The 18,312-nt window shown below is 60.7% G+C and overlaps 1 protein-coding gene across 3 annotated transcripts in view; it reads left to right on the top strand.

Annotated features, from left to right (window-relative positions):
- Positions 1 to 11,403, top strand: part of FGD3 (FYVE, RhoGEF and PH domain containing 3) — a 162,453-nt gene extending 151,050 nt beyond the window's left edge. For all 3 annotated transcript variants that reach the window (XM_058301466.2, XM_058301468.2, XM_058301469.2), the window contains 4 exons: positions 6,378 to 6,500; positions 8,200 to 8,340; positions 8,739 to 8,879; positions 10,548 to 11,403. In XM_058301466.2, coding sequence (XP_058157449.1) covers positions 6,378 to 6,500; positions 8,200 to 8,340; positions 8,739 to 8,879; positions 10,548 to 10,790 — 648 coding nt within the window. In that variant the 3' untranslated portion in view covers positions 10,791 to 11,403. The remainder of the gene's footprint in view (positions 1 to 6,377; positions 6,501 to 8,199; positions 8,341 to 8,738; positions 8,880 to 10,547) is intronic.
- Positions 11,404 to 18,312: the final 6,909 nt, after the last annotated feature.

The raw sequence follows: 18,312 nt of genomic DNA, 5'->3' as shown, positions 1-18,312 counted from the left end.
GGCTTCTGCCCCCCCACCCCGCCCCACCCCGCCCCACCCCGCCAGGGGGCACAGCTCTCCTTGGGGGCGGGCCGGGGCCACCCCGTAAGCCCGCCCAGAATTTCTGTCTGTCTCCTCGAGCACGGTGGACCGGCATCCCTTTTGGGATGTGAGTTTTTATTATTTTTAAATTTATCACAGTATGCGATTTAAACTCTTAATTAGGACACGTGAGTCCCGGGCTGGGCACGGTCCGTGCTGCCCGGGTGTGCGTCCCCTGCGGGGGGAGCCGAGGCAGGTGGGGTTCCAGGCCAGACGGGCCCCCCCCCAGGGCCCCCTAAACTGGCCTCTGCGAGGGGCAACCACTGCAAGAACAAGGGCTGGTCGGCCCCGATTCGACCCAGCCCCAGCCGGGCCGGCCGGGCGCTGAAAAGCCCCGCGGTCGGCGGAGGAGAATGTCAGATGACTGGACCCGGTGTCCGGGGAGATTTTAGAATAAATATGGGGGGAGAGGGGAGGACCCCGCCTCCAGTCCGCGCTGTTGCCGCCGTCCACACGGTGGCGCTGCCGAGCCGCCCGGCGCCGCGAGCGGCGTTGACGCTGAAGTCTGCGAGGGGCTCCAGCAGCCCGGTTGAAAAGGCTCGGGTGCTTCCAGGAGCGCGGCTGTGCCCACCGTCCCTGCCCCCTCGCCATGCCCCGGGCCTTTGCACCTGCCTCCCCCTCCATCCGTAGACTGCCTCGCCCCCCCCTGCTCTGCTTCGAAGCTGCCTGGGCAGCCAACTCGGCCACGAAGGGGGGGGCCCGTGGCGGGGGGTGGGGCTGCCCCAGGGCCACCAGCACGTTTTCCAAGTGAATCAGGCCATCCGCAATTTTTTAAGCGCCAAACCTTGAATGTGATGGGCTGATAATCCTCCCAGACAAAACAGAGCTTTGTTTTCCTTTTTTTCTGAAAGTTTTAGAAGCCTGGTGAAAAGCAGCTCACACAGGGCGTGCATGGTGTGCGGGGCTGTCGCACGTGAGCGTGAGCTGTGTCTGAGTACGTACCTGGTGCTCCGTAGGCATGGCATTGTGTTCGATTAACAGACTCTGCCACTCAGGTAGTGAAACCACAGCTGTGCATAGGTGCTGTCCTCCGGCTAATCGGCCTGGGCTGCCTCAGTCAGGGAGGGCTCCCTGGAGGTGGTGTGCGTGAGAGAGGCACTTGTAAGGGTGGGAAGCACCGAGGAAACGCAAAGCAGAGGAGAGGAGGAGAGAGGGCCTGCTTTGTAGGAACGGCAGGTGCCGGCGCCTGGGCCGCACAAATGGGGGGTTAGTCTGGTTCCTTCTAACAGGACGGGTCTGGGTAAAGAGGGGGTCCTGTGGCAGAGGCTGACGGGGAGCTTGATGCCCGACTCAGAGAATGTTCTAGCTGGGAGGGACCTGAGAGGTCATCTTGTAAGAAGCGGCTTATGCCTGAGAAGGACGCAGTCCAGCTCCCCCGTGGCCAGCGCGAGGCTCTCGGAGGCTCCCCGTCCCCCTGGCCCTCGGGGGACAGTTGCCTGAGCTCAGAGCAGCTCTCGTCACGGGGCTGCGCCCTCGGCCGCGCCTGCTTCCCCGGGATCCAGCGCCTGTCCACGAAGTCCCCGACTCCCGCAGCTGGGTGCAGGGTTACTGTCCAAGCTCAAGCCCCTTGTCTCTCTTCCCATGCGGTGGTCCCGGACCCACCCCAGGCCAGGGTCTCGGGCCCCCAGGCAGACAACCCCACGGCCTCCTGCTCCTGGGGCCTGGACTTGGTGTGTCTTGGCCTGGGCTGTTTTACTCGTCTGTTCTGCCACTGTCAGGAGAAACCCATCTGCGCTGAGATGTTGGATCTAGGATGGTCTGTGTGTCTGGGCTTAGGGTGGTCCATGTGTCTGGGGTAGGATGGTCCGTGTGTCTGGGCTTAGGGTGGTCCGTGTGTCTGGGCTAGGATGGTTCGTGTGTCTGGGCTTAGGGTGGTCCGTGTGTCTGGGCTAGGATGGTCCGTGTGTCTGGGCTTAGGGTGAGCGTGTGTCTGGGCTAGGATGGCCCTTGCATATCTGTTGAGTTGTACCCCCACGGGGTGTGAGTGGGAAAAGCTCTCCACACATTTGTTAGAGAAACACCAAGCTCAAAGCCGAGTCTTAATTTTGACACCAGAGAGCAGGACCCCTGCCACAACGTGCTGTCCGCAAGAATACGGTGTTTCTCGCTTTCTCCGCCGACTGGGGAAGGAAGGCAGAGCCCGTCCCCGGCCTGGTGTCTCTCGCTGAGCCCTGACTTCAGGCTTGCAGTCTCTGTAAGTCCCCGTCTGTCCCAAGAGCAGCTGAACCCAACTCAGGAAGTTTCGCAAGAGGGCCTTGCAAAATGCAAAGCCTTCCCCGTTCTGCAAAAGTCCACTCGCTCTGAACAGAAGCACAAAAACCTCCGAAAGGCCCCCCCCCGGGCCCCGGGCTAGCTGTGGACACACACAGGAACCTCCTGGAGATGGGGAAAGAGGCACCCCCACCCAGCCGCCCGCGGCCTTCGTTTGAGCAGGAGCTGCTCTTCCTGGGAGGTTCCCGGGCCAGTGCTCCCCTCCCCCTCGTCTCTGTGCTCCAGGAGAGGAGCCAGGGAGCCCGGGCAAAAGGGAGAGAGGCCGGTTCAAGTCCCCTGCACCCCCCAGCAGCCCCAAGCAGCCTCAGCAGCTCTTCTTGTTCTCCGCCTGCCCCCCCCTTTTTATTTTGCTGTGTTATTTTAAAATGAAGCTCTGGCTTCGCTTTATTTCACTCATCAGTAGGAGCGCTAAGCTTATTTAAGGCGTTTGCCTTTCAAGCAGGGAAATGGTGTCTCTGGGCCTCGGTTTCCCTGCTTGGCCCCACGAGAGGTTGAGAGGACTCTTTCCGTGGCCTCTCCGGCCCCGGCATCCTGGGGCGCTCGGCAGGCCCCCTCTGGCATCGCTTCAGAGCTCCTGAAGTTGGTGGTGAACTGACCGTGTTCACCGCTGTGACAACAAGGAGCAGGAGAGGGTCCTGGGCTTCCCCCGGCCGCAGAGACCCCAGCCCCGGAGGGGAGGGGCCGGGCGCAGTTTCAACAGCCCAGGAAGCGATTTCACTGCAGGCCGGGCAGGACCGTGAAAGGGTAACTCGTCAGCAACTGGCCAGAAGCCCTCAGGATTTCCTGGAGGGAGAGGTGGTCTGTGCCCAGGTTAGAGAAACTGAGGCTGGAGAGGGACGTGGCTCGCCCAGGCTCTCACAGCTGGGGCCTGTTCCACGCGTTGCCACTGCCTCGTGATCAGAAGGGAACCCGAGGTGCAGACCAGAGGCTTACTGGAGAGCCGCCTCCCGCCCCGTGCTCACATCACGAGTCCTCAAACGTGGGGGTAGGGGTGTCCCTGGAAGCGAGCCGTGACTGTCATCCGGGGGAGAGGCCCTGCGGACCCCCGTGCCGCAGGCCTGCCTTTTGGGGGTTCGCTGGCTTTCTTGCTCTTTTACAAAATGTTCTTGGGGAACAGTTTAGAAAATGCATTATCCCTCTACCCCAAAGTAACCCAAGGGACATGGTGGTGTATTTCCTTCCAGTCTTTTCTCCCCCATGCTTATAAGTACTCATTTTGGCATCAAAAGTCTATGCTACTTTTCTGCGACTTGGTAATTTGCTTTTCTCCTCCTTTGAACAATATTACTTGACCCCTTTAAGTAGTTTTCTAAAGTGTCATCTTAGTGGCTGCCTCTCATGCCTGATTTTAGAACACCAGCTTTTTATGGATGGGCGGTATCAGCTTTATTTAAACACATTTTTTAAAATAATTTTTAGCTATGAAAGGAATCAATACTTGAGTTTTAAAATATTTTTAAAATATTTTAGAGCAGCTGTAAGTTTACAAAAAATAAATACGGAAAGTACAGAGTTCCCATATACCTCCCCCAGTTTTCCCTATTATTAACATTTTACATTAGTATACATTAGTAACTAATTGTCTAGTGACAATTGATGAGCCAGCAGCATTCTAAATATGAACTGTAGTCCCTAGTTTACATTCGGTTTCACTCTCTATGTTGTTCAGTCCTCTGGGCTGTTCTTCATTTTATTTTGATTGTGGTAGCATCTACACAACATAAAATTTCCCCTTTGAACCGCTCTGAAGCACAGAGTTCAGTGGTGTTAAATACGTCCGCCTGTTGTGCTAAAGATGGAACGCATTAGACGTATGTGCCCTGAAGCTCTTTGAACACCCGTACGCCTAAGTCCATACTACGTTGAGCGATTTCATATTTAGCATATGTAATGTCCTGCCCGAAACACACACGCGCGCGCCCGGCTGGAGGTTCAGGCAGATAAGGGCGATCACGAGCAGCGTGACGGCCCCTGGGCCCAGGCCTGCCCACGCCCCAGGAGAGCGTGCCCCCTCCCTGTCCTTGCACATCCTGCCTGCTGTCTGCACACGGGCGTGGAGGCACGAGCATTTACACGTGGGAGCGTGGGCCGTGTGCGTGTGCACCTGGTGCCCCGGTTCCTGACGAGCCGGTGCAGACCCGCCGCGGCGCTCCCTTGCCTGATGGAAGAAGGTGCGAGCTGGGAGGGGCCCCCGCAGCACGTGGGGTTCCCGAGCAGATACCCCGCTTCCTAGTGCCACCTCTCCCCGCCGGGGCTTCTACCTGGTCACGAGGTTTTGTTCAGGCGGCACTCTCGTTTTTCCCTTCCTGGGAATCCAGTCCCACAGGTGCCACTGTCTTGGAAATGCACCGAGCTCTTTGACCCGGATGTTCCCAGCAGCTTTCTTTGTAAGGGTTGGAAAAGATCTGAGCGTCAACTAGGAAAACGGTGGGGTCCGTTGAGAGGCATCTGGCTGCAAGAGATAGAATTTAAGGCTGAGAAGTTCAACTGCCGAGAAGTCCCAGGAAGGCAGCTGCAGGACTGGTTCTGTGTTAGGTGGCCAGGGAGTGTGTTCCCAAATCTCTTTTTCTTCCCCTCACAGTCACAAAGTGGCTGCAGCAGCTCCAAGCACCTAGTTCTCAACAGACCTGGGTTAAGCAGGAGGGAAAGGGGCTTCCTATATATGTGTCTCCCTTTTCATAGAGGAAAGTCATCCCCACACCCCCTGCTGTGGACCTCCCCTCCCATTCGCTGGTCCCACAGACTTCAGCCAATTACAAGGCGGGCCGTGAGGCAGGTCACTGAGTAAATGAGGAAGCCCTACCTGGAGGAGGCTCACCTCCTCAGTGGTGCTGCGGAGGAAACGGGAAGGTGGCCTACCGGATGAGGACGTTAAGACGGGGAGCAGCGCGGATTGTGCGCGACTCTCTTAGAAGGACGCCTCGGCAATCTCACTTGAGGACTGCACCCCAAAGCCAGCAGGCCAGGCGGAAACCATGGGGCTGACAGCCGGCTTCGGAAAGTCTGTCACCTTGCAGAGGACACAGCCCCTAACAGGCCCACCCGTTTGCCTCCACGTCCGCTCCCAGCACTTTTTGTCAGATAAAGTCATTGCTTCTGCATAGGGCCAAGTTGTGCCAAAAATACAGATCTGGGTCCACTTAGCATCTGACTCAGCCTGATGAACAAGGCCTCGGAGGGGGGCCAGGAAGGGGTCCTGGCAGATTTTTACTTATTCCTTTTTCCTCTTCTGCACTGTTGGGCTTCTTTTTTTAACCTTGAATTCATTACTTTTTTAAAAAATCGTGGTAACATACATCCAACATAACATTTCCCATTTTAACCACCTTCAAATATACAACTCCATGTTGTTCATTACGTTCACAAATTTATGCCACATTGTCACCATCCACTACCAAGAAGCATCACTCCAAACAGAAACTCTACCCGTTCATCATTACTGAGCATTACTTTTCTAATCAAAAGAAGCTAATTAAAAGAGGGAAGAGGATGTGGCTCAAGCAATTAAAAGAGGAAAGCATATGTGGCTCAAGCAATTGAGCTCCCACCTACCACGTGGGAGGTCCCAGGTTCAGTTCCTGGTGCCTCCTAGAGAAAATGAGCAAGATAGTAAACTGACACAACAAGATGATGCAAGAAGAGACATGGGGAGGAAAACATAATGAGAGATACAACAAAGCAGAGAGCAGAGGCGGGTCAGGTGATTAGGCGCCCCCCTCCCACATTGGAGGCCATGGGTTCAGTTCCTGATGCCTCCTGAAAGGAAGGTGAATAGACACAGCAAGTGCAAATAACAAGGGGGTGAGGAGAAATAAATAAATCTTTAAGGAAAAAAAAAAGCAACCAACTTGTCTGTTGACTGTTGACATGAGTGGTCAACAGGCCGGAAAGATGGGGGGTTGGGTGGCCGCCCCTACCCTGGCTAGTGCCCCAGCCAAGCTACTACTCCTTGTCTCTGCTCCCCAGTGGCGCCCAGTGCACAGACCAGTCAGGCGCTGGCTGAAGCTCTCTGCCTCCTTTCGTAGGTCGATTCCAGAAAGTCATCCTCCAAGGGCCGACGCGACAAGGAGAAGCAGAGCTGTAAGAGCTGCAGCGAGACCTTCAACTCCATAACCAAGAGGAAGCACCATTGCAAGCAGTGCGGGGCGGTGAGTCCTGGGCCGGGGCGGGGTGGACGGGCGCCGTCACAGGGGAGGGGAGGAGGCCATCGCACTGGGCCTTTTGCAGACACCGGCCTGCCGAGGCCCCACGCCGGCCCTGCCGGGCAGGCCCGAGAAAGGCCAAGGCTCCCGTGGAGAAGCACGTGGCTTCCTCCGAAGCAGAAGCTCAGGGCCTTCCTGCAGTTGAGAACCACATGGGCCCCGTTGAGTGGGGGGTGGGCAGCCGTGCCTGGCCGTGCCAGGAGAGGAGGTATGGCCTTGCTCCAGGGCTCCCTGGGGCTGCAGGACCCTGGGGCCCAGCCTCTCCAGGTTTCCCCCGCCCCCAAGCCTTTCTCCTCAGCATGGGCTGTCAAGTCGGTGCTCAACAGTGAAAGCAAGCTATCCCCGAGGAAGAGACTGCGACTGAGTCAAATATTTTAGATGCAGTTATTAATTCAATACTGTGCAAGTGAGTGGATCTCAGCACAGAGCTACCCTGAAGTGAGGATGGTGCTGTCTCCCCAAAGGGCACTGGTAGGCCCGAGTCTAGAAAGGTGTTCCTTGTTAGACCCTTTCATTAAATCTCACCTCACTGGGGCAGGAGGGGAAAATGGATGAGAACTTGGGTGGATGGATGGGTGGGTGGGTGGATGAATGAGTAGGTAGATGGGTGGGTGGATGGAAAGAAGGGAGGGAGAGGAAGGAAGGAAGGAAGGGTGGATGGGTAGATGTGTGGATGGTTGGATGGATAGGTGGGTGGATGGATGGATGGATGGATGGGTGGATGAGTAGATGGGTGGGTGAGTGGGTGGATGGAAAGAAGGGAGGAAGGAAGGAAGGAAGGAAGGAAGGAAGGCTAGATGGGTGGATGGGTGGATGGGTGGTTGGATGGATGGATGGATGTGTGGAAGAATGAGTAGATGGATGGGTGGGTGGATGGAAGGAAGGGAGGGGGAAGGAAGGAAGGGTGGATGGCTAGATGTGTGGATGGGTGGATGGATAGGTGTTCAGGTGGGGGGATGGATGGATGGATGGGTGGATAGGTGGATGGATGTGTGGATGAATGAGTAGATGGATGGGTGGGTGGATGGAAGGAAGGGAGGGAGGGAGGAAGTCTGTATGGCTAGATGTGTGGATGGATGGATAGATGGAAATTAAACCAGCGGATGCCCCCCCAGTGACTATTCCAGAACTCCTTACCCAGGACCCCGCCCCACCCCAACCACAAGCAGAGCCCTGACCCAAAGAAACAGAGGCCTTTGGGCACATCTCCCTACGCCTTGGCCTTTACGTGGGGCAGCTGTAGGTGACAGCACGCCTGCCCTGGCAGGCCGGCTCTCCTGCCAGGGTCACCTCTCGTTTTTATCGGTTTGTTTCCCACCTGCGCCCCCTCCCCTTCGTGACAGGAAAACCTGCTCAGCCTAGCAGGCACTTGAGGAGGCCCCACAGGGGGGTGCCCGCCGCTCATTTCCCTGGGTTTCCTGTCCGGCTCTTTTCTGTGCAGACTGCAGACCCCCGCCCATCCAGGGCACAGCCTCAGGCTTCCGCCCTCGGGAGAAGGCCCCCGGATCCCGCTCCCCCGGAGAAGCCCTGGCCCTCCACACATGTATTTCTGTTCTCGTTCTTGCCCCTCCGCCCCCCACCCCCACATTTAGCCTCTTCTGTCCCCACGGGCGGGGTCACAGGTGCCCTCTGTGTCTGCCCCCAGGTCATCTGTGGGAAGTGCTCAGAGTTCAAGGCGGAGAACAGCCGGCAGAGCCGCGTCTGCAGGGAGTGTTTTCTGTCGCAGCCGGCGGGTCCCCAGAGCCCCAGCTCCGACACGCCCGTCGAGCCCAGGAAGGGCGCAGAGGTGGTTGCGCCCGGGCCCCGGCCCCGTGGGGTGGGCAGCTAGGGAGCCCCTAGGACATGCCCCCCACCCCTCGTTCCCTCTGTGGCCTCATCTGCCACCCCGCCACGGGCTCAGAGCCACGAGAGCTGCGGGGGGTGCCGGCGGAGGCGGGGAGCCTCCGGGAGCACCCCACAATTGATGGCAAAGTAAGGTGCTGTTTACCATCACAGTGGTGGGGAGCCCTCGGCACCCAGAGTTCCCCGGGGCCCTCCCCTGGGCGTGGGCCAGGCCGGCTGGGGCTTCTTCCCCGGGCGGGCGCGCACCCCCCACCCTGCCTGCTCCCGAGCAGCAGCCCCGGCTGTCCCCCGCCACCCTCGCAGGGAGCTCCCGCCTAAGCCCGCGCGGTCTGTGTTCCCCAGAAGCCACCCGCCGCGGACCCCGGACAGAGCCTGCTCTGCGGCCACCTGCAGCTGTGGGACGGCGGCACAGCCTGGACCCCCGTGTGGGCCGCCATCCCCAGGGCAGCCCTGCTGGTGCTGCAGGAGCAGGGAGGCGGCCAGGTGCGCGGCCCTCCCACCACCCCTCCCCACCCCGGGGGGCACAGAGCAGCTGCGGGACCTGGGGAGCCAGCAGGGGGCGGGGAGCAGGGGCGAGGGTGGCCCCAGCGTGCTGGCTGAGCTCAGGGGGGCCTTGCCCAAGGGGGTGACAGCAGCCCCGGCCTCACTGAGTGAGCTGAGTGTTTGCAAACAAAGCCCGCAGAGTGGGGTCCCCGCACCCCCTCAGGAGTCCCCACCAGTGTCCGGGAGCGTGACCTGGCCAGGGTCACCCACAGGCTCACAGAGCCAGGGTCCGAGCGAAGCGTCTCCAGACCCCAAAGTCCCCGCTGCCTCCCAGGCCAGGACTGTCCCCTGCGCGTCCCCAGCGCCCTCCCCTTAGTCAGACACATGCCTCCCCCAGGGAGGAGCCTCAGAGCATGTTCTAGAAAGGAGGCTTCCAGCCGAAACCCTAACACCAGTCCTGTCCTGTCCTGGACATGGCGAACCAGGGACAGACACCGCCTGTCCCAGGAGGCCGCCGGGCAGCCGCCTGCGAGCGGAGCCAGGGGAGGCTCTGGGGGGGGATCCGTTTGCCCCCAGAGCCCCGTGGTCAGCGGGCTTCGGGCAGCCCCCGGGATGCATCCTGGACAGGTCCCGCTGCGGCTCGCCACGCGGGACGCTGTTTCAGGGACTCGCAGCCCCCTGCCCGGCCGGGGGCGTGCCTGAAAGCGGCGCAGCGGAGAAAGTAGACACCCCAGGGCAGAGCAAGCTCCGGGGCGCTGGCCTGGGCCTGGCTCCTGCCCGCCCCCAGCCCACCCCAAGCGTGGGGCTCCCCCAGCCCCTCCCCAGGCCCTCAGCACAGCCTCGTGGGGGGCAGAGAGAAGGGCCAGGGCCAACTCCCCCGCCCTCTAGAGTCACCTCCTCTGCTCCCCGCCCCCAGGGAAAGGGGGATGAGCAAGGCCTCTCCTCCCCACATACATTCATTCATTCACCCTTCATTCATTCACTCATCCCTGGGGGCTGCAGAACATTTTTTTTTTTTTTTTGAGGTGCTGGGGCCCGGGATTGAACCCTGGTTCCCGTGTGTGGGAAGCTGGTGCTCAACCACTGAGCCACATTGGTTCCCCTGAGTTGGCTTTTTCATTTGTTCGCTTGTTGTGTTTTTTGTTTTTGTTTTTAGGAGGCACCGGGGACTGAACCCGGGACCTCCCGTGTGGGAAGCAGGCGCTCAACTGCTTGAGCCACATCCGCTCCCCACAAAACCTGTTAAACAGGGCTTGGGGGCCTGTCTGGCCAGGGGTGGCAAGGACCCAGAGTCCCCCCAGCATTGTCCTCAGGCCCCAGCTGCGCCCCAGCAGGGGAGGGAGGGCAGCCCCCAGCTCCCTCCCAGGCAACAGACCCGCCCCTCTCCAGCCCCTCACTGCCTGCCCCGTGTCCCACAGGACTTCGCTGCTGGGGGTCCCTGCAGGGCGGGGCCGTCCTGGGGCGGGCTTGGGACCCCTGTTCCTTTTGGCCCCGTTTGGGAGGTGGGCTTCCCGACCAGGGGTCCCCACTTGCCCTCCCCTGCACCCTCCTCGGGGAGAGCCAAAGGGTGGTCCCTGGGCCCAGGGCCCAGCAGGCTTTTCACCCCGGGGGTGGGGGCGGGCGCCGGGGAGGCGGCCCCGCGCTCAGGCCCCGCCCGCTTCGCTGCAGGGCGGCCCCCGGCCCCGCGCCATCGCGCTGCCGGGCTGCACGGTGAGCGTGCCCGAGCCCGCGGAGAAGCCCGAGGCCAAGCACGCGCTGCGCCTGCAGCAGCCCCTGGAGCAGCCCCTCTACCTGAGCGCCCCGACCGCCGAGCTGCAGCGCCAGTGGCTGGAGGCCCTGGGCGCCGCCGCCCGCGGGGACCCGGCCCGGCCCGGCCCGCCGCCCCAGCCCCGCGCACAGGCCGCCCCGTGAGCCCCCGCCGGCCCGGATGTGACCCCCTGGACGCCACCCCGGGCCCCGGCCTGGGTGTGCAGCCGCGCGCCCCGCTCCGCCTGCAGCCACTCAGGCCGCACCGCTGCTGCCACCGCGGAGTGGGACCTGGGGCGAAGGGCCGCCGGGGGGCGGCTCAGCCCCGACCGGGCTCGCTGCCCAGGGCTCGACGCACTCAGCACTTCAGAGACAGGGGGCCGCGCCCCGAGGCGGCGCCGCTGGCCCTGGGCCGCCCCGCAGGGCCCGGGAGGCAGGGGCTGGCGGTCAACTGCAAACCGACTCGGGGGCGGCGTGACGGAGGCCACCGCGGAAAAGCACCAAGGACGCCCCCCGCCCGGAACACTGGACCCCAAGCCCCACCCACGCTGCGCGAAGCCAGCGGAGGCCGAGGCCCCTGGACTTCCCGTCCCTGTCCTTCCTGGAGGAGGCGCGCGGGGGGGCTGGCCCTCCTCCAGCCCACCCTGCAGCCCACCCCCCGCAGGGAGGGCCAGGGCGGAGGTGTCAGGCTGTGTGGCCGTCGCCCCGTGAGCTGGCGCTCTGCGCTTGTCTGCACCAATAAATGCCAACCCTCGCAGGAGGGCTGCGCAGTCTCAGAGCTCTTTGTCGGACCTAGTCGGCGCGACCCCTCCCGGCACCACGGGTCGGCTGGTGGAGGGGTGCCGGCCCGGGGTGGTGTGGGGCTGGCTCCAGCCATTTGATCCTTACGCAAAAGATGCAAGAACTGAGGTTCAGAGAGGGCCGTCATCTGCTCCAGAGCACACAGCTGGCAGTGGGGGGAGGGGTGTCTGGACTCCAGCTTGAGGGGCTGGGTGCAGGAGGCACATGGCAAGGCTGAGACCACGCTCGGGTCCTGGGGGACAGCTGTGCATCCGTGTCCTGTCGTGGAGGGGCACAGGGACGCTGTCCCCTGCAGGAGCTCGGCTCAGAGGTGGCCCACTGCTCGGCACTTGCCAACCGGGGCAGTTGGAAGATGGGCTGACGTTTTGGGGTGTGTGGGCTTTTGTTTGGCACATGAACCCCAAGGCCTCTGGGAAGAAGAGTGAGGGATTTAGGGACCCGAAGTAGAAGGCTGTCCAGTCCACCGGGAAGGTGGGGTCCTGCTGGAAAGGGGGACCCCCACCCTCCAACATCTGCAAAGCAACACACAGGGTGCCCCACTCTGTCCTGACAACCTTGGCGGTTGGTCACTGTATAGCCAGCCAAAGGGGCGCAGGTGCGAAGTGCCAGAAATCTGCTGGCGTTATAAAGGGTGTTTACTTGGGGTAGGGGCTCACAGATACCAGGCCATAAAGCATAAGTTACTTCCCTCACCAAAGTCTGTTTGGAGCAAGATGGCTGCTGACGTCTGCGAGGGTCCAGGCTTCCTGGGTTCCTCCATTCCTGGGGCTTGCTTCTCTCTGGCTTCAAAGTTCCTTCCTCCCTGGGGCTGGCTTCTCCTCTGTGCTGACTTCCCAGGGCTCCAGCTTAAGTCTTCAGCATCCACCCCAACATCAGAAACCCCCATGTCCTTCGCCATGCCTCTTATCTGCGAGTCCATCCACCAAGGGGTGGGGACTGGGTGGGGAGGCAACGGCCTAATGATAATCATGCCCCGTACAGATCAGATGACAAGCACAGTCCAATATTTCTTTTTGGAACTCATCAATTATATCAAACTGCTACAGTCATCTTGGGTGCTCAGGAACCAAATATGAGCACCTGGTCACAGGTGAGGTGGGCCAGGCTCAGGTGAGCCCACGAGGAACCCCTCCTGTTCCCTTGAGTGCCCACCCGGGCGTGGCAGCCACCCCCTGTCGAGCACCAGGAACGTGCCCGGGTGACCTGATCCCCCGAGTGCTCACCTCTGTGGGCGTTCTCGGTCCATTCACACAGGGGGGAACAGGCACAGGTGGACCCCGCCTGCGCAGTGGAGAGGAGGGCGAGAGTCCAGCGCCCCTGCTCACCTCCTCCTGCTTCTCGAGGAGACGCAGCCAAGCCTCTTGTGCCACCTGCTGCCAGCCCTGCCCTCACCCTCGCTCAGCTGTGATGCTCTTCTGTCTCCTCCGTTCGCTGCCTCCAGAGTGTTCTCCAAGGAGGGGCCGGGCACTAGCAGCCCTTTGTGGGGGCTGGGGCTCTGTCCTCTTCCTGCTCCGGGGGCGCCATTTCTGTTATCTCAGCACACCCCAGGGGGCTCCCTCTGGGCAACTGAGTCACTAGGCAGCCCCCTGCCGCCCCACAGCCATCTCCAGGCGGGGCTGCAGGCCGGCGGGGGACATGTAAGGAGGTTTCTTGCCCTGGGACAGACTCTCCCCAAAGCCGGTGGCAGCCCGAGCTGTCCCTGGGCATGGTCCCACCAGCAGGGGGCTGGGGTCTTCAGAGGCAAGAGACTGAGTGAGGGGTCCTCACAGGCCATGTCCCCTACGGAGCTCTCTGTCCTCCCCCACCCGCTTGCCCTCCTGGCCAGAGTCCCCACTCTGACCTCAGATGGGTCCCTCCCTCCCTCAGGATGCCCACGGGCCGGTGAGGTGGGGCATGGTGCCACTTAGCCTCTCAGGAGTTAGCTGCGGCATTGCACTCGAAGTCCCTATCAGTCCCAGGGACCTGGGCCCAGAGGCGGCAAAGGGGCAGAGGCAGGAAATGTAAACCCACAACTATGGTTGCAGCTGGAAGCCAGCCAGCCAGCCAACTATCCATCTGGCTATCCATCCTTCCAACCATCTGTCCATCTGTCCATCCATCTACCCATCCATCCACCAACCACCTACTCACCCAGCCATTCAGCCATCCATCTGTTGATCCATCTGTCCATCTACCCACCCATTTAGGCATCCACCCCCCACCTATCTACCCATCCACCCACCTATCCACCCACCCATCCATCCACCCATCCACCCCCCATCCACCCCCCAGCCAGCCAGCCAGCCAATCACCACCTGTTCAAGAAAAATATACTATGAGCCAACTGTGTACCTCAGACAGTGTGCCGGGCCCCACAGCGGTACCAAAACAAACCCCCCCTCATGGGCCTGGCACCCTTGCCGAGGAGGCATTCAGTAAGCAAGTGTGGAGTTAGGGGAAGCGAAACAGGTTTTGGAGAGAAAAAAGGGGAAGGGGAGTGGGGTGAGGCTAGTGGGTAGGAGGGTCACCGGGGGGTCCCAAGGAGGATGCCCTAAAGACAGTGACAGCAGGAGCTGAGCGGGACGCTCAGTGGGAGGCAGGGCTGGGGCGATGGTGGGGGCCGGGAGCGGGGCGGAAGTGAGAGGCTGATGCAGCTGGGTGGCGCAGCGGGGGGGGGGGGCCTGCAGGCCACCCCAGGCCCCTCACACCCCGAAGGCTCTCAGCTTTGTGCTGAGAGAGGTGGGAGCAGGGGAGGGACGCGAGCGGACTTGGGTTTTGGGTGTCCCCCCCCGCCTTTTTCTCTTTAGAGAAGTAGCTTTACAGAAAAATCATGCATAAAATACGGAGTTCCCGTATACCACCCTATTACTAACACCTTGCATGAGTGCGGTACATTTGTTACAGCTCATGAAAGAACATTTTTATAAGTGTATTATTAAGTATATAGTCCATGGTTTATTTTGCAAAGTCCTGTGAATTTTTAAAAAATGTATTCTAGTAACATATGTACAACCTAACATTTCCTCCTTTAACCTCATTCAAATACATAATTCGGGGCTGTAGATTACATTCACAGGGATGTGCTACCATCACCAACAAGCATTACCAAAACTTTTCCAGCGATCCAAATATAAATTATACAATTTAAGCATTAGCTCTCCCTTCCCTACCCCTACCTCTATTCTAGATTCTGGTTCTATGAGTTTGCCTATTCTAATTATTTCTTCTCAGTGAGGTATCCTTTTCTGTCTGACTTATTTCACTCAACATGACGTCTTCAAGGTCCATCCCTGTCGCTGCATGTATCAGAACCTCATTCCTTTTTTAACGGCTGAATAATATTCCATCATATGAGTATACTACATTTTGTTTACCCATTCATCGCTTGCTTACGTCTTTGGGCAATTGTGAATAACGCTGCTATGAACACGGGTGTGCACATGTCTCCTGCTTTTGGACTTGGGTTTTAACAGACCCCACTAGCTGCATGGGGACAGTAGGGGACAAGGACAGGGGCAGGGAGGTGACACATCCCTTGTCCCCAGCAGTCACACCCAGGTCACTGCAGTGGTCCGGGAGGTGAGCCAGAGGCCTGTGGCCCGGAAGGGGCAGCCCCAACACGCCTCGGGCCAGCTGTGCCTCCTGCAGTATGGATCTGTGTGGCCAGAGTGTCCCATTTTGAATTTCAAAAGGTAAAAGAAAGTCTGACATTTCTGTGAAATGTCCTGACTTGTCAACACGAGGGACCAATCCTGGAAGGCCGTGGAGCTGCTGGGGCAACGCATGACCATGCCTCAGGCAGGGCGCACCCCACAGGCCCCGGGCGCCCACGGAACACCCCGTGGCTCAGAGCTGAGCCCAGCTATCCTCGGGCTGCCACCTCTCCTTCTCCAGAGTGAGAAACAGAGTTCGGGGAGGCAAGGTGTCTTAGCTCGCCAGGGCTGCTATGACAAACACCACATGCTGGTTGCCTTCGCAGGTCCAAGGCTGAAAGTCTAACATCTAGATGCCAGCCAGGCCATGTTTTCTCCCGGAGTCAGTGGTGTTCTGGCGATGACAGTCGTCGTGTCAGCGGTGATGTGCGTGGTCTCCTTGCACGGCTCTCTCTGACGTCTGGTTTCTGGCTTCCACTGACTGCCTCTGACTTTCTTCTCTTACCAAGGCCTCCAGCCGTGTGAATTAAGGCCTGGGCCTTCCCTCACTCAATTTGGCCTCATCTAAATAGGTCCTGGACACACATGGGTTTGCACCCACATGAACGTGGGCGAAAGCTTGGGCATGTCTTTTCCAGGGGAAATGGTCCAACCTGCAACCCGTGGTAAGGTGCAGCTCAGGGAGAGGGCATGGGCCACCTGAGCCCAGAGCCCACTGGCCTCACCCTGGGTGGCTGCCCTTCCAGGATCCGCCAGCCCAGCTGCTCTGGCTGGAGAAGACCTGCCTCCACAAGCCCCCAACCTGGCGCCTGGTGGGACCTGAGCTGTCCCTGCCCTGTGGCTTGAAGCCAGGTGCCCGGAGGTGCATGCTGGCTCTTGGCCTCCTCCTCCAAGGCCAGGAAGCCATCCCCTGGAGGGGCTGGCGGGGGGCTTCTGAGGTCCCTGGGGCCAGAAGAACATCAGATGGGGCAGGCCAGGGGCTGAAGGTCCCTGTTTCCCGCAATAGTCAGGGGTCTGGGCGGGGCCTCTTCTGTGCCCTCCGCCTCCAAGGGCAGATGGGGGTGGGGGGATCCTGGAACCAGCTGTCAGGAGCTGCCAGGCGCGGCGGCCTGTGCTCGGTGCAGTGGAGCTCCCCTGGACACAAAGGTTTCCCCGGGTGTGCAAGGGGGGAGCAAGAAAAGAGAAAACGGAAGCAGATGTGGCCCAAGGGATTAGGCTTCCATCTACCATATGGGAGGACCCAGGTTCGATTCCTGGGCCTCCTGGTAAAGGGGTGCCCGTGTGGTGAGCCAGTGCCGGAGGGAGTGAGTCACGCAGCAAGGTGATGATGCAACGAGAGAGAGACAAAGGGGAGAGTCACGGTGAGACGCGACAGAAACCACGAACTGAGATGGCACAAGCGACAGGGAACCTCTCTCCACCTCAGCGGTCCCCAGGATCGAGTCCCAGTGAATCCTAGAGGAGAAAACAGGAAGAGAAGACCAAAACGAGAAGTAGATACAGAAGATCACACAGCAAATGGACACAGAGAGCCAAAAGAGCCGGCGGTGGGGAGGAGGGAAAACAAACATTGGGGAGCAGTGAGTGGCAGAGGGCCCAGCAAGGCGATGAGAGCCCAGTCCTGCCCTGGGTGCCAGGCGTCTGCCGGCAGCCCCACCTGGGCACACGTGTCCCCCCTGGAGCAGTGCTGGGGAAGGAGCAGCCTCCCAGGGGGCCTCGGCCCCGGAGCCGGGCGCTCTGCCTGCACCCGCTGAGGGAAGGCCGGGGCTCACAGGCCCTTCTCAGAGGAAGCGAAACTGAGGCCCGGAGAGGGAAACGCACTTGCCCAGTTCACACCGAGAGCAAGGGCAGGGCCGCGCCGCTTCCTCCCCGCGCGCGGCCGTTCCACGCACCGCGCGGCCCTGGCGTCCTGCGCGCGGGAGGCGGCTGGCTGGGGCTGGGGCTGGGGAGGCGCCCCCCGGAGGCCCGGGCCGCCCCCACTGGCAGCCTTGTTTCCTGTTGTAGCTTCCAGGAGCCGGGAGAGGGTTGGCCCCAACAGCGGTGGTGATCAGCTTGCGGCGGGCTCCCGGCGGCGGGCACCGCTGCCACGTGGCACCGCGCGCGGGGGCGTCCGCGGGGACCGCCGAGCGCCGCGCGCCCTGCCGCCCGGGGGGTCTCCAGGCTCCCCTCCTCGCGGCGGGGGCCCTCGGAGCAGCCAGCCCCGGTGGCCCGGGGCCCAGGGACGACGCGGAGGCCGAGCCGCGGGCGCCATCTGCGCAAGCTCCCTCCAGACGGCGCGTGCAGGCAGGCGCCCCAGCCCCGGCTCCCCGGCCCCTGTCCTGTGACCCCCACCTTCATGGGACTCTCAGCGGGGAGAGCGAGCAGGAGGCGCCGCCGCTCCCGCCGTCAAGCTCCTGCAGGCTCAGTCTCCTCGGCCCTGGCATGGGGGAGAAGCCCCGCGCCCCGCGCAGCGCCCCAAGCGTCCCAAGCCCTCGGCCAGCGGGACCCCCCACGGGCGGCGCCTGGTTCTCGGGGGGGCTTGGTCCACATTGGCCCCCGGCGTGCTGCCACCCCCCGCCCCCAAAACCCTTCTCACACCCGCCATCTCCCCGGTGGGAGGGAGTCCCGCCCCCATTTCGCAGGGGAGGAAACTGAGGCTTCCAGGGAAGGCGGGGAGCCGGCAGGGGCACACCGCGTCCTCCCCTGAGTCTGGGGTTGCCCGGGCCAGGGGCAGCCAGGAGAGGTGGGGTGCCTGGAGGTGGGGGGCCTGGGAGGCGGGCCCTGGGGGAGCAGGCCGGCACTCACCCCACATTCAGCACATTCCTTCCCGGAAAGGGGGTGTCTCCCCGGCCCCATCTGGGTCTGGGGCCCCACCCCACTAGGACCCCTGAGCTGAGGGAAGTCTGGGCTCGGGGCCCAGCTCATCGGGGGCAAAGCTCTGACGGAGGAGAGGGGGCGCCCAGCAGGCTTCAGGTGAGACTGCGTCTTTTTGATTTTTAAACCTTTCATTTTGAAATAATTTCAGGTGTATAGGAAAGTTGCAAAAATAATATAAAAACAATGCAGAGAACTTTGATATAGCCCCTACCCAGAGGCCCAGATTTACCAACTTTTAACATTTTGCCACATCTGCTGTTTGCTATCTCATTGTGTATCATCACTCATCTACCTATCATCCATTTGTGTTTATCTATCCGTCCATATTTTATCTCTCTATCCACCCACCGTCTGTCATCTACCTACATTTATATCTATCATCTGTTTTCTAAACAACT

The sequence above is a fragment of the Dasypus novemcinctus genome, chromosome 8, assembly GCF_030445035.2.
Source record: "Dasypus novemcinctus isolate mDasNov1 chromosome 8, mDasNov1.1.hap2, whole genome shotgun sequence".
Taxonomy (NCBI): domain Eukaryota; kingdom Metazoa; phylum Chordata; class Mammalia; order Cingulata; family Dasypodidae; genus Dasypus; species Dasypus novemcinctus.
This window is presented reverse-complemented; position numbering and strand designations above follow the sequence as displayed.